The sequence below is a fragment of the Protopterus annectens genome, chromosome 4.part0 (genome assembly GCF_019279795.1).
Source record: "Protopterus annectens isolate FY-2018-M chromosome 4.part0, PAN1.0, whole genome shotgun sequence".
NCBI lineage: Eukaryota > Metazoa > Chordata > Ceratodontiformes > Protopteridae > Protopterus > Protopterus annectens.
In genome coordinates this window covers 1,035,589,990-1,035,602,458 of record NC_056733.1, presented here as the reverse complement: position 1 = coordinate 1,035,602,458, position 12,469 = coordinate 1,035,589,990, and the positions used below count along the sequence as shown (strand labels likewise).

Genomic DNA, 12,469 nt, shown 5'->3' with positions numbered 1-12,469 from the left:
CTTTAATGTATATTGAAACTCCACCTCCTTTGGCTTTATTGCCCACAGTTTGGGGTCTGAATGTATGATAGGATGAGTAACCAGGTAAGCCTGGGGCTTTCTCCACAGCTTTGAACCAGCTTTCTGTAACTCCACAGATGTCAGCATTTTTCCAGGGTTAAGGATGCTTGCAGTGAGTGCAGTTTCATGTTTAGACTCCTAGCGTTTAGTAGCATGACCTTTAATTTGCATTTTGTTGACATTTGTATGTCGGTTTTATCGACCTCAGAAATTTTCCTAAAAAGGGACTATGGGGGAGGCAAGAGCCTTTGCCAGAAGCCTGAAGCACAGGTGAGACAGATGCAGGCCATCTCTGGCAAATCATCATGGTCTGTCGATCATATCATCCCAGCCTGTCAGGTATTGGATCACCTTGGAATGATACCAGAAACTAAGCCAATTGTTAGAGTCAATCATTTTCTGTTTGTATTGAGTCAAAATTCTGGGTGATGGCAGAATGCTGCTTAAGGCTCGGGACATACCTGCCTGGGACACATAATCAGCAAGCTCAATCATCTCTCTCTTCATATAGTCCAGAGAGGTGTGTCTCATGTCATTCACTCCAACATGGACTATGACAAAGTCATAACAGTACCTGTTGTTGAGAGACTTGAGTGCGTATGTGATATAGTGGATTCTGGCACCTGACAGACAACTAACCGTGACTTTCTACTTATCCAGCCTGGTGAGAGACACATCTGTGTGTCTCACAATGGAGTCTCCCATGACTAATATTTTGGGTTTATGGTGAAGCCTTAGTGGCTGTGAAACACAGGTGTGTGGCTACATGTGGTATGTGGCGTGGAAGGCTGTGGAGATCACGTGTATTTTTGCCTCAGAGGTCTCTTTTGTTTGGGTATGTTTGTGTGGAGGACCTCCGCATATGTGGGTATGTGTTGTGTAGGTGTGGGTGATGTTTAAGGTGTAGAGATTCTGTTGACAACCTTTTCGGTGCCAGATATACTGGCTTGAGGGGGAGAGAGCATGGACTCTTGGTTCCTAATGCAATTGCATCTCTCACAAATTGTGTTCCTAGGTGGTAGTAGTAGATGGTTGTCTGTGTACATGAGGCAGTTGCTACACTGTCTCAGGATGCCCATATCAACCAGACTGGCAGGAGAAACTCTAGGGAATTGTCCATCCATATTTCTCAGAATCTGAGGGAGAAAGGCCAGGGAGCACTAAGGGGGGCCTAAAACCCAAGTGCTTAAACCAAAACTAAGAGCTTAGAATAAAACTTAACAATTTAGACAAGCTATAAACAAGCAGTAATAAATGCAACAGAAAATATACACTTGAACACTTTAGAGAACAAGCAGCAAGTAGCAGGAAAAAGCAAGATGAAGTAACATAGCAGTAGGAAGAAACACAAATACAGAAAAATATAAGCAGCTGAATAAAGTGTCTTTTTTTTATAAAGTGGAAAGGGAGAAAGCAGGACCACAAGATATTTCAAGGTTAAGGGGCTAAGGGGTTTAGCCTTCCCAAATGATGTATTAGGTAGAATGAGCTAATGACATGGGATTGGGAGGAGTGTCCCAGATCAAATTTACAGTAGGGGTGGGAAACTGTTATATCCTGGGAAATAAGGAGACCACACGGTTCTGGAGTTGTAAGGCCTTTCTTTATTCAGAGCCTTCAGGTGCGCACCCATGCTACATGTTCACAACTTCTCCATATCCATACATACACCGGAAACAACAAGTTACCAGAGAAATACAGAACCAACATTACATGTTGCTAATTCCCCAGAGCGCCCCTACAGTACAATAACAGCATTACTTGCCCGATACTACATTCCTCCCCTCTTAAGCACTGAATACGCTTCCTTACATAAGAAAAACAAGGGAGCAAGCCTAAACCAAACCATCTAGGCACTTAATGTCTAAATACCCGGCTAGTATTAAACGGTTACCCTACAATCGAGTTAGATTGCTCTTTTAAGCTAGACATGCAATTGTAACATTGATAGTCCTTCAAGTAACTAGGTTTAACCAGTGCCCGCTTAGAACGGCGCAATGGTACCACTCTAGGTGACTCCGGTGTCACAGTTACCACCTCTGGTATCGGTGTGTCCATCCCTGGGAAAGTTGGGTCCTCGGGAACCTCTCCTTCCAAGTCCCGGCGGTCTCCCTCGGCCCCCAATATCGGAGATCCTCCGGCCGCTGCGAACCCTTCTCCCGAAACTAACGGTATTTCCGGGGCTTGCAGTTCCAGGGAGTCCTTCTCCTGCACACTCCGCAGACTCTGGTCCACATGTCTCCTCACCACTGAACCTCCATTCAACCTCACCTGGTACGACAGGGGACCTGTGCTCCTGACAATAAACCCTGGAATCCATTTAGGTCCATAACTGAAGTTTCGCGTCATCACGGCATCTCCCTCCAGGAAACTTCTCTCTCTCCGTCGTCGATCGTGATGTACTTTTTGCCTCCACTGTATCCCCTCTACCTTAGCTCGGATGTTGGGATGCACCAGATCCAATGTGGATCTTAATCTCCGTCCTTGCAACATCTCGGCAGGGTCAATCCCGTGGTAGACTGGGGTGTAATGCGGTAGTTGAATAACACCCTCGATACTTTTGCTGCCATACTTCCGTCTCCGGCCTTTTTCATCATCGCTTTAAAGGTCTGGACAGCCCTTTCAGCACAGCCATTTGAAGCCGCATGGTAGGGTGCTGATGTGACGTGTACAATGCCATTTCTTTCCAGGAACCCTTTGAACTCTCCACTCATAAAACATGAAGCATTATCTGAAACAATAGTCTCTGGTAAACCTTGGTTACTGAAACTCTTCCTCAGGCATTCAATGGTAGTGGTGGAAGTGGGTGTTTTGACTGGGTAGGCATCCAGCCATTTAGAATGAGCATCCATTATTATCAGAAACATTGCCCCCATAAAAGGCCCTGCATAGTCTATATGAAGTCTCTGCCAAGGTCTACTCGGCCACTCCCATGGGTGTAGTGGTGCCGCCACAGGTAAGTTGCGATGTTGCTGACAGGTTTTACACTCTTTCACAGCACTTCAATGTCGTGGTCCAACTTTGGCCACCAGAAATAACTTTGTGCTAAGGCCTTCATTCGGGTGATGCCCACATGACCTTGGTGCAGCTGTTGTAAAAGTGCACGTCTTCCTGGGGGCGGAATTATCACTCGTGCCCCCCACAACACGCATCCATCTTGCACACTCAGCTCTGTTTTCCTCACCTCATAAGGCCGGAAAACTGGATCAGGTTGTTGGGTGGTCCAGCCTTGCTGGACCCACTGAAACACTCGAGCCAACACCGGGTCGTTTCGTGTCCATTCGCTCAATTCCTTCGCTGACACCAACGTGATGTCCTCCATCATCAACATTCGGTCTTCCGTTTCCTCTCGCTGGAGAGGCCCCGGTAGCGGCAGACGGCTCAGCGCGTCCGCATTACTATGGTGTTTCCCGGGCTTATAAACAATCTCATATTCATAAGCTCTCAATGTTACAGCCCATCTCTGAATGCGGGGAGAAACCATCTGAGGCACAGCCTTCATCTCGTTGAACAGTGACAACAAAGGCTTATGATCGGTGTAGACAGTAAACTTCCTGCCATAGAGGTATTTGTGGAACCTCTTAATTCCAAACATTACAGCCAAACCCTCTTTGTCTAGCTGGGAATAGTTTGACTCCGCTGGTGTCAAGGTTTGTGACATGAACCCAATGGGTCTCTCTTGTCCATCTGGCATACGGTGTGCCAACACGGCCCCTAACCCATAAGGTGAGGCATCACATGACAAAATTAAGTCCTTGTGACTATCGTAGTGCACCAAAACCTCTGAAGACTGCATTAGTTCCTTGGACTGCTCAAACGCTTTATCTTGTTCCTCCTGCCACGTCCACAGGGTCTCCTTCCTTAACAGTTTATGTAAAGGAGCTAACAGCGTTGACAGATTTGGTAGGAACCTGTTATAATAGTTGAGTAAGCCTAAATAGGCCTTCAGCTCTGTAACATTTGTGGGTGCCGGTGCCTCTTGGATGGCTTTTACCTTGTCTGGCAGGGGGTGTAGGCCCGAGGCATCCACCTTGTAACCCAGGAACTCTGCTTCCTTTGCCATGAAAGCACATTTACTCCTCTTCACCCGTAAACCAGCCTCTCGCAGTCGCCTTAGCACCTCATTCAAAGTCTCCAGATGCTCGCAATTGTTCCTACCCGTCAACAGGATGTCGTCCAGATACACAGCCACCTTCGGAATTCCTGCCACCAGTCCCTCCATTATTCTCTGGAAAATAGCTGGACTAGAGGAAACCCCAAAGGGTAAACGATTTACTTGGAACAGTCCTTTGTGTGTGTTAAGGGTGACATATGCCTTTGACCCTTCTTCCAGAACTACTTGTTGATATGCATGACTGAGGTCCAGTTTACTAAACTTTTCACCTCCCGACAGCTTTTCAAATACATCCTCCACCTTGGGTAAGGGATACTGTTCCAGTTTCGAAACTTGGTTCACTGTTAGCTTGTAGTCCCCACATATGCGTACAGTATTATCTGGCTTTAATACTGGAACAATTGGTGCCACCCATTCCGAAAACTTCACTGGTTCAATTATACCTTGCTTGGTGAGTCGCTCCAACTCAGTCTCCACTTTCTTCTTCATTGCGTATGGTACGGGTCGGGGTTTGTAAAATCTTGGCGTTGCGTCTCCTTTAACGTGTATCTTGGCTGGTGGACCCTTCCAGGTCCCCAGTTCCTCTTTGAACACTTCTTCATTGTTCTCCAGCACATCTTGCAAAGCCAGCCCCTGCTGTTCTACTTTATGGAGCCGTAGACAACCCATTTCCAGCTCCTTTAGCCACGCCCGGCCCAACAGGTTTGGCCCATTACCTGCTACCACCATGACTGGCAACTGTTTGACTTTATCTTTATGTTTTACAGTTACTTTAGCCATCCCCAGCGTGGGAACGGTTTCACCTGTATATGTTTTCAAAGTCACTGAACAGTCCCGCAGCTCCTGAGCTTCTTTTAGCCATAACTTTCCATACTCAGCCTTGGACAGAACTGTCACACTACATCCCGTATCCACTTCAAACTGCACCATTTTACCATTTAAGTCCAACTGGGTAGTGATGGGATCAACTCTTTCCCACCTGGCCTCTTTCATGTTAAACATAGTAAACACTTCCTCTTCTTCCCTGGTGTGTTGATTTGTACCTTCACGCATGTGGTGTGCATACTGCCGTTTTATTTTCCGGTTCCCCTTCCTGTCCATCATACTGCTCTTTTCCTCCCCCTTTCTTGGCTGGTCCCTAGAGGGCGTTGATCGGCACATTTTCTTCACATGGCCCTTTTTTCTGCAAGCATGACATTTTTCATTTAAGAAACGACAGTTCCTTGACAGATGTTCCCCACCACACCTGTAACAAGCATACTGACCAGACTTCCCTTGTGATTTATGCTCCCCGACCACTTTATGCACTGGCAGTGGGGTAGCACTCCTGCTCCCCACCCCTTCAATGGTTCTTGGCTGTAAATCACGAATGTCTTTATTCGCCGTCTCGATGGCCTGTGCCAACTTCAAGGCCTTTTCAAATGACAACTCAGGCTCCGCTAACAATCTGCGTTGTATGCGGTCATCTGCAATGCCACATACGAGCCTATCTCGTAGCATTTCTGTCAGTCTGTCCCCATAATTACAGTGTTGCGCCAGTTCCCTCAGCACTGCGACATACTCCGTCACCGTTTCATTGGCCAGTCTAGTCCTTGAATTTAACTTGAACCTTTGGACTATTGCACTCGGCTTTGGGTTATAATGTGACTGAAGCAAGCTCGTCAACTCCGTGAACGATTTATCCCCCGGTTTATCAGGACTCAATAAGTTCCTCATCAGACTGTACGTCTTGCTGCCCACCGAGCTCAACAATATGGCTCGCTTCCGGCCCGCATCCATTATCTGGTTTGCTTCAAAAAAATGTTCCAACACTTCACAATACTCCTCCCAGGTCTGGGTCTGACAATCGTATGCAACCAGCGACCCCAACATGGAACCAGACATAACCCCGGCAGGCCCAGTCTCTTCGTCGTCCGACATTAACTGCACCCCGCCGTCTTCACTCGCAGCGGACTCGGAGGCATCCCATCTCTCGTCGCCAATATGTTATATCCTGGGAAATAAGGAGACCACACGGTTCTGGAGTTGTAAGGCCTTTCTTTATTCAGAGCCTTCAGGTGCGCACCCATGCTACATGTTCACAACTTCTCCATATCCATACATACACCGGAAACAACAAGTTACCAGAGAAATACAGAACCAACATTACATGTTGCTAATTCCCCAGAGCGCCCCTACAGTACAATAACAGCATTACTTGCCCGATACTACAGAAACTGCAAAAGACACCAGGTTTAAAAACATAACAGCAGATGGGTGAGAGGGTAGGATAAAAAAAAATCAGCACAGATCAGAAAATAAAATTTGGTCAGCAAATATATAAACAATTCAGTCAAGCAAAAATAAAGACAGTGCAGAACACTGAATAGTTAAAATGCAAAAAAATATACTTATCAGCTCTATATTTCCAGATTGTTTGAGAAGCACTCTCAGTCAGGCACAAGGAGATTCTAGCAATAATATGCAAGAATTCAACAAAGGTAATATTTTATACCACCAAGACAAAAGCCAAGCCTTGAGACATTCATATAACACAAAAGCTGTTACACCAGATTTTCCACCGTGGAATAAGTTCACTGCAAACTCTAACAAATAAAAATTTCAGCACAGATCAGAAAACAAAATTTGGTCAGAAAATATATAAGTAATTCAGTCAAGCAAAAATAAAGACAGTGCAGAACACTGAACAGCTAAAGTGCAAAAAAAATATGCTTATCAGTTCTATATTTCCAGGTTGTTTGAGAAGCACTTTCAGTCAGGCATAAGGAGATTCTAGCAATGACATGACAAAGATACAATGATATCTGAAGTTTGTTTGGTCCCAGAATCAACATCATTTGCTTTTAAAATTACAATGCTGGGGATTGTCAGAAGAGAATTCACTTAGTGAAGACAGAAGATGTCCTTATATCTTGGTCTCCCCTTCTCCTTTCTTGTTCCAAAGTAGTCAGTCACCACAGATGCCTCAGACCTCTGTTTTTGGAGCAGTTTCAGGAGGGATAAAAGCATAAGGTGTGTGGGACACCAAGGACAGACACAAGAACATAAATATAAAACAGATGCTTCCCTGATCAAGGCATTCAACTCTCTGAATCATTTTGATCCGCAGGACCTCTTCAAGTTGTTACAGACAGTAGCACAGTTGTGTGATACATCAACAAACGAGGAACCAGGTTGTATGCCGGTGCAGACAAGCCATGTTGGCTTGGGATATAACTTTACAGCACAATCTCAGTCTACTCATTCTATATTCCATCAGAGCAAAATTGTTTGAGAGACAAGCTGAGCAAGGCAAAGGCAGACCCTCACAAATGGAAACTAAGTCATGAGGTCTTCCAAGATTTGATTCATTTGTGGGGGACTCCTGAAGTAGGTAGACCTATTTACCTCTTCTTTGAGCAACAGCTGGCAAGATTCTGTTCCAGGACTCCATGCAAGAAGGCCCTTGAGACAGATGCCTTTTCTTTTCCTTGGATAGTAATGTTCCAGTATGCTTTTCCACCCATCCCACTGATATCCAGGGTACTTCTGAAGATTCAGAAGGAATTCCCCAATATCATTTTGGTGACTCCCTTCTGGCCTTGACAACCATGTTTCTATCTTCTTTTGGAAATTGCATGAGGCAATTACCACAAGCTTCCTCACATACTGGATCTACTCACACAAGAACAGAGGTGTTTGATATACCCCATCCCTAATGAACTTCAACTGACTGCCTGACTATAAGGGTCTTAATTCCCTTTAGGCACCTCTTTACTGAGGATGTGCAGCAGGTACTAAAGGAGGCAAGAAAGCCTGCTACTAGAAAATCATAAATTAGTAAATTGAAAATGTTGTGTAGTTGGCAATGACAATAACATGATCAGCACCCATCCAGGGCTAGCTGTTCTTGGGTTGTCAATATTTGGGTGAGTTACTATCCTATGGCCTTTCTTACTCTTCCATCAATGTTATTTTTTCGGCCATTTCAGCATGTCTGCCCCTAGATCCTTTTCTTTCAATACACGCTCATGTTAAAATGTTTTTGATATGTGTTTTGCATAAGAGGAATCAAAGAAACCTGAAAAATGCTGGTTCTGCCTTGGGATTTTAATTTTGTATTAGAGAAGCTAACATTCATTCCATTTGAACCAGCTAACCTAGCTGACTTGTAGCTCTGAATTTTCCAAAAAGAGTATCTGAGTTGCAAGATCTTATGGCAAGTCAACCCTATCCCATTTTCCACAAAGACAGGGTTTCTTTCAGAACTAATCCTTCTTTTATGCCTAAAGTGGTAAGGTATCCAAGTTTTCTTTAATATAGACTATCCATCCCCCTGTTTTCTTTCCTGAGCCGAAAAATAGAGAAAGGATACTCCATACCTTGGATGTTCACAGACAACTCAGGTACTACCTTGATGGAACTAAATCTTTCAGATCTTCAGATCAATTGTTCATTTCTTGTGAAGGTAAGAAGAATGGGCAATCTCTGTCAGAACAGACTGTTTCCTAATTGTTGTCTAAGGCTATTTATTACCTTTTGTTATTCTCACCACAGCAAAACTATTCAAGGCACGGTCAAGGCCCACTCTTCCAGGGCCTTGGCTTCATCTATGGTTTGTTGGAAAGGGTTGGATTCTAGAAGTATTCTGGAAGCCACAATTTGGTCCTCTGTACTTACTTTTACAAAGCATTATAAGCATGATTCCTTCTTTAGGTCTAAATCAGGCTTTCTTAGGACCATTCTCTAGGGGCTCCTGGATTCTTCTCCTTCCACCTCCCAAATGTAGTTAGTTAAGGCTATTGATGCCGTAATCAGTATGCTGAATGTAATATGGTTGTATAAGTAAACTTACCACAACAGTAAATGTTTGAATAATCACTGCTGCAGTAGCCGCTTCCGTGCTCCATCCACTTTTTTTATGTGCTTATGCCAGGGTGTGGACATTTATTTTTGTGTTATTCCTTGAATCATCCTTTCAGGGCTCAGCCTTCATCTATCTGTTGGCATGAAAGCTCTGAAGGGTTTGATGCCCAGCACTGTGTTTTTAGTCAGCTCAGCTCAAACTGACCGATGGTTTGAGTGGGTGGAAAGTGCCCTAACTTTTTCAAAGCTGGTTGGCTGTTATATCCTATGGTGTATATAACAGCCGACTAGCTGTTACATCCTATGCAGTATATAACCCATATAGCTAAGGCTATTGCATAATTGATCATTTGAACAACTGTTATGGCAAATTTACTATACTTTACCTGAAGCCTGCCAGAATAAATGCCATGTTAACATATCAAATGCCTTTTGTAGGTCTACACAAAGTACAGACTGAGGAAATTAGGTCTGATTTTGCCAAACTTGTAACAAGTCTTGGCCTCTTTGCCACCCTTTCGTAAACCCTTACTTGGAGGAATACCCTTAGTTTGGTAATGTAATTTCCAAATATTTCACCAATGTTTTAGCTAAGGTCTTTGTTTACATTTGCAAGAGGGACATAGGTGATAACTGGCAGGATGTTGTGGATTTTTCCCTGGCTTTAATAATAACAGAAAGTCTGTGGTGTGCCAGATTTTTAGACAATACCCTAGCACCTCTGCTTTACAAATCAATTTGTGCAGGGGATTGCTAATAATTTTCCTGCTTAGTTTATAAAAATTAATCTGTAGCCCATCTGGCCCTGGAGCTTTCTCAGCTGTCAAACCACTAATCACTTCCTGAATCTCTTCAATATGTTATGGTGCTTCCTACTTATACTGGCCCTCCTCCCTTCCCCTTTACCATCATAATCTGTATTGCCTGTAGAAAAAGAGAAAAATGTTTGTTACTCTGGGCCTCATTTCTTTCATAAATTTGCCTGAAATAGTTCCATAAATACCCTCCTATTAAGCTGGGTTCATAAATCAAGTGACTGTCCATCCTGAATACAAATAACCATTTTTCCTTCCTCTTTTCCCTCGGTCTATATGCTAACATTTTAGGAGATGAAATCCATTTTGCCCAGTGAAACACCTTGACTAGTTGAAATCTGTCTTATATAGTATTAAATTGCAACACTTCACATTCTTATTTCAACATTCTGACCCACCCTAAGATGTTACCATCCTTGCAATTAGCTTGCTTATATTCTTGGAAAAGTTGTCCAATTTGCCTTTCATACTAATTAATTCAGCTGGAATTAAACTTGTTCTGCCTTTTGGGTGTAGCCACAATGTCCCTAATGTTGTGTCCCTAATATATTGTTTAAATAGTACCCATTTCCTAAAGATAGTATCCACACTGACCATATGCCCCTACCAGAATGTTTGTGTAGATTCCTTCAATTTCCCCTATGTATCAGCCAAGAAAGAAAGAATGGATCCAATTTCTAACATGGAGGGGAAAGGGTAAATACCCTATCCTTTAACTCCAGAACTACATAACAATGATCTGGGAGTGCGGAGAGATATCTCAGTGCCTACTACTGCCGATATAAGGTTAGTACTCAACAGGAAATAATCTAGCCTACTGGCAACATTACTTGTGGGAGCATAGAATGTGAAATCTACCTTCATGGGGTTAAAAACTTGCAAAGTGTCATACCATTAAAATCCAAAATAAACTCTTGGATAGCATAGGAACATAGAAAGATACTAGGGGAGCAATCATGGAGACCATTAAGATGCCTAACCATATACTGTACACCTTTAAGCAAGCAAACTTAAAAGTTTTTGTCACCCTTTTCAAGCACTTAATAGTACTCACCTTTCAAATCAAGTAAGGCCATACAAGATCGCCCAGGTGTAAATTTGTGTTTACCCCTCCAGTAATCATGACTAGCCATAAAGTTAGCTAAAGTAGTATTTTGGTCGACTTGTAATGGTAACTTATTCCATAGGCTTGGGATATATTAAATTAGAAACCTCTCTGTTCAGCAAGTCTTGTTTATTTGTTGGTGTATATTTAAGTCGTTAGTGCAGGTGTTTGCAAGAGATACTGGTTTTGTGAAGAAATAGGAGTTCTAACAGGAATGGGTCTTTCCCAGCTTGAGCTCAAAAAACAAGACACAGGTCCCCTCTCAGCAACCTGTAGGCTATTAAGTGTAAGGAGAGTCATTTTAGTCTATCAGGGTAATTGAAGGATTTAAGAGATTTAATTTTCTTGGTTAGAAATCTTTCAGGCCTTTAGAGTTGAGCGACATGCTTGAGTTTGTACGTGCCAAAGGAAGCATTATATTCAATGATCAATCTGATAAGGGAAGACAGGTAGGATGACTTCTCTGGATCTATAAGATATTCCCTTTGTTAATTAACTGGGCTGGACAGAAGGATTTCCTGACTGTGGTAGAAATATGATGATCAAATGAGAGAATGTTATCCACATACTGTAAGTCATAGGCCTGTTATGACTGTATCTATCTGAAGAGGAGTACTAATATGATGTTGTCCTCTTCATTCTCCCTCACTGATAGGTTACGGATCCGATCCTCGGATCTGACTTGGCCATATTTTCCAGACTTCATATCCTAATCTCAAGCTCGTCCCTCTTCCCATAATGCAACACCCAACCTCCAACTCCTTCGATCTCGCTTGCCGCCTAAGAAGCAAGACAGAAGATTCCTTGTTCTCAAGCTTTCAGGTAGCTTAATTTTCTACATTTCTCTAAATTCTAGCCTTACCTCCTTCAAACAACCGGATATATAATATATATCTTTATTATTTTTACTTTATTTTATTTTATTTTACATTTGTTGACCAGGTTAGTTTGACTGAGCTAAGTAGCTTGGGGAGAAAAGCTCCACAGTTTTACAATTTTCGTGTCAACGGGTTACAATGTATACGTACAATGAAATACATTTTATCAGAAAAATAATATTGGAAAAAATATAAGAATACATAACAGAAATTATTTGATACAAACATTTTCAATAAACAGTGAAAAGAGTTCATAGTGTATGTAGTTATTTCATGAGGTATGTGACATTAGAAATGGAGATAAGAGATGGAGAAGAAGAGTGATACTTTGAGATATACGAGCTAAAAAGATTCAACATTTTGATGATTACATATGAAATAATGGGCTCGATCAGGGAGGATAAGTGCAGAGGCAGGACCAGTGAGTTTGGAGGTGCTCTCTAGTGGCAGTTTTGAATTGATTGGATGTTTGAGGGACCTGATTTCTAGTGGTAATTTGTTCCATGATATGGTAGGATTGTAGCTGTAGAGGTTGCAGCCGATTTTAGTCTTAGGTTTGAATATTTGTAGTAGGTTAAGGTCAGAGCGACATAGGGACATTGTGGGGGAATATTGAGAGATAAGGGTAGACAGGCTAGGGCAGAAGGATTTC

The 12,469-nt window shown here is 42.9% G+C and overlaps 1 protein-coding gene across 1 annotated transcript in view; it reads right to left on the bottom strand.

Moving 5' to 3' along the window:
- Positions 1-12,469, bottom strand: part of LOC122800390 (uncharacterized protein K02A2.6-like) — a 172,772-nt gene that overhangs the window by 86,624 nt on the left and 73,679 nt on the right. Inside the window, 4 exon segments of the mRNA XM_044069838.1 lie at positions 2,231-2,564; positions 2,567-3,061; positions 3,064-4,977; positions 5,218-5,935. Coding sequence (XP_043925773.1) covers positions 2,231-2,564; positions 2,567-3,061; positions 3,064-4,977; positions 5,218-5,935 — 3,461 coding nt within the window.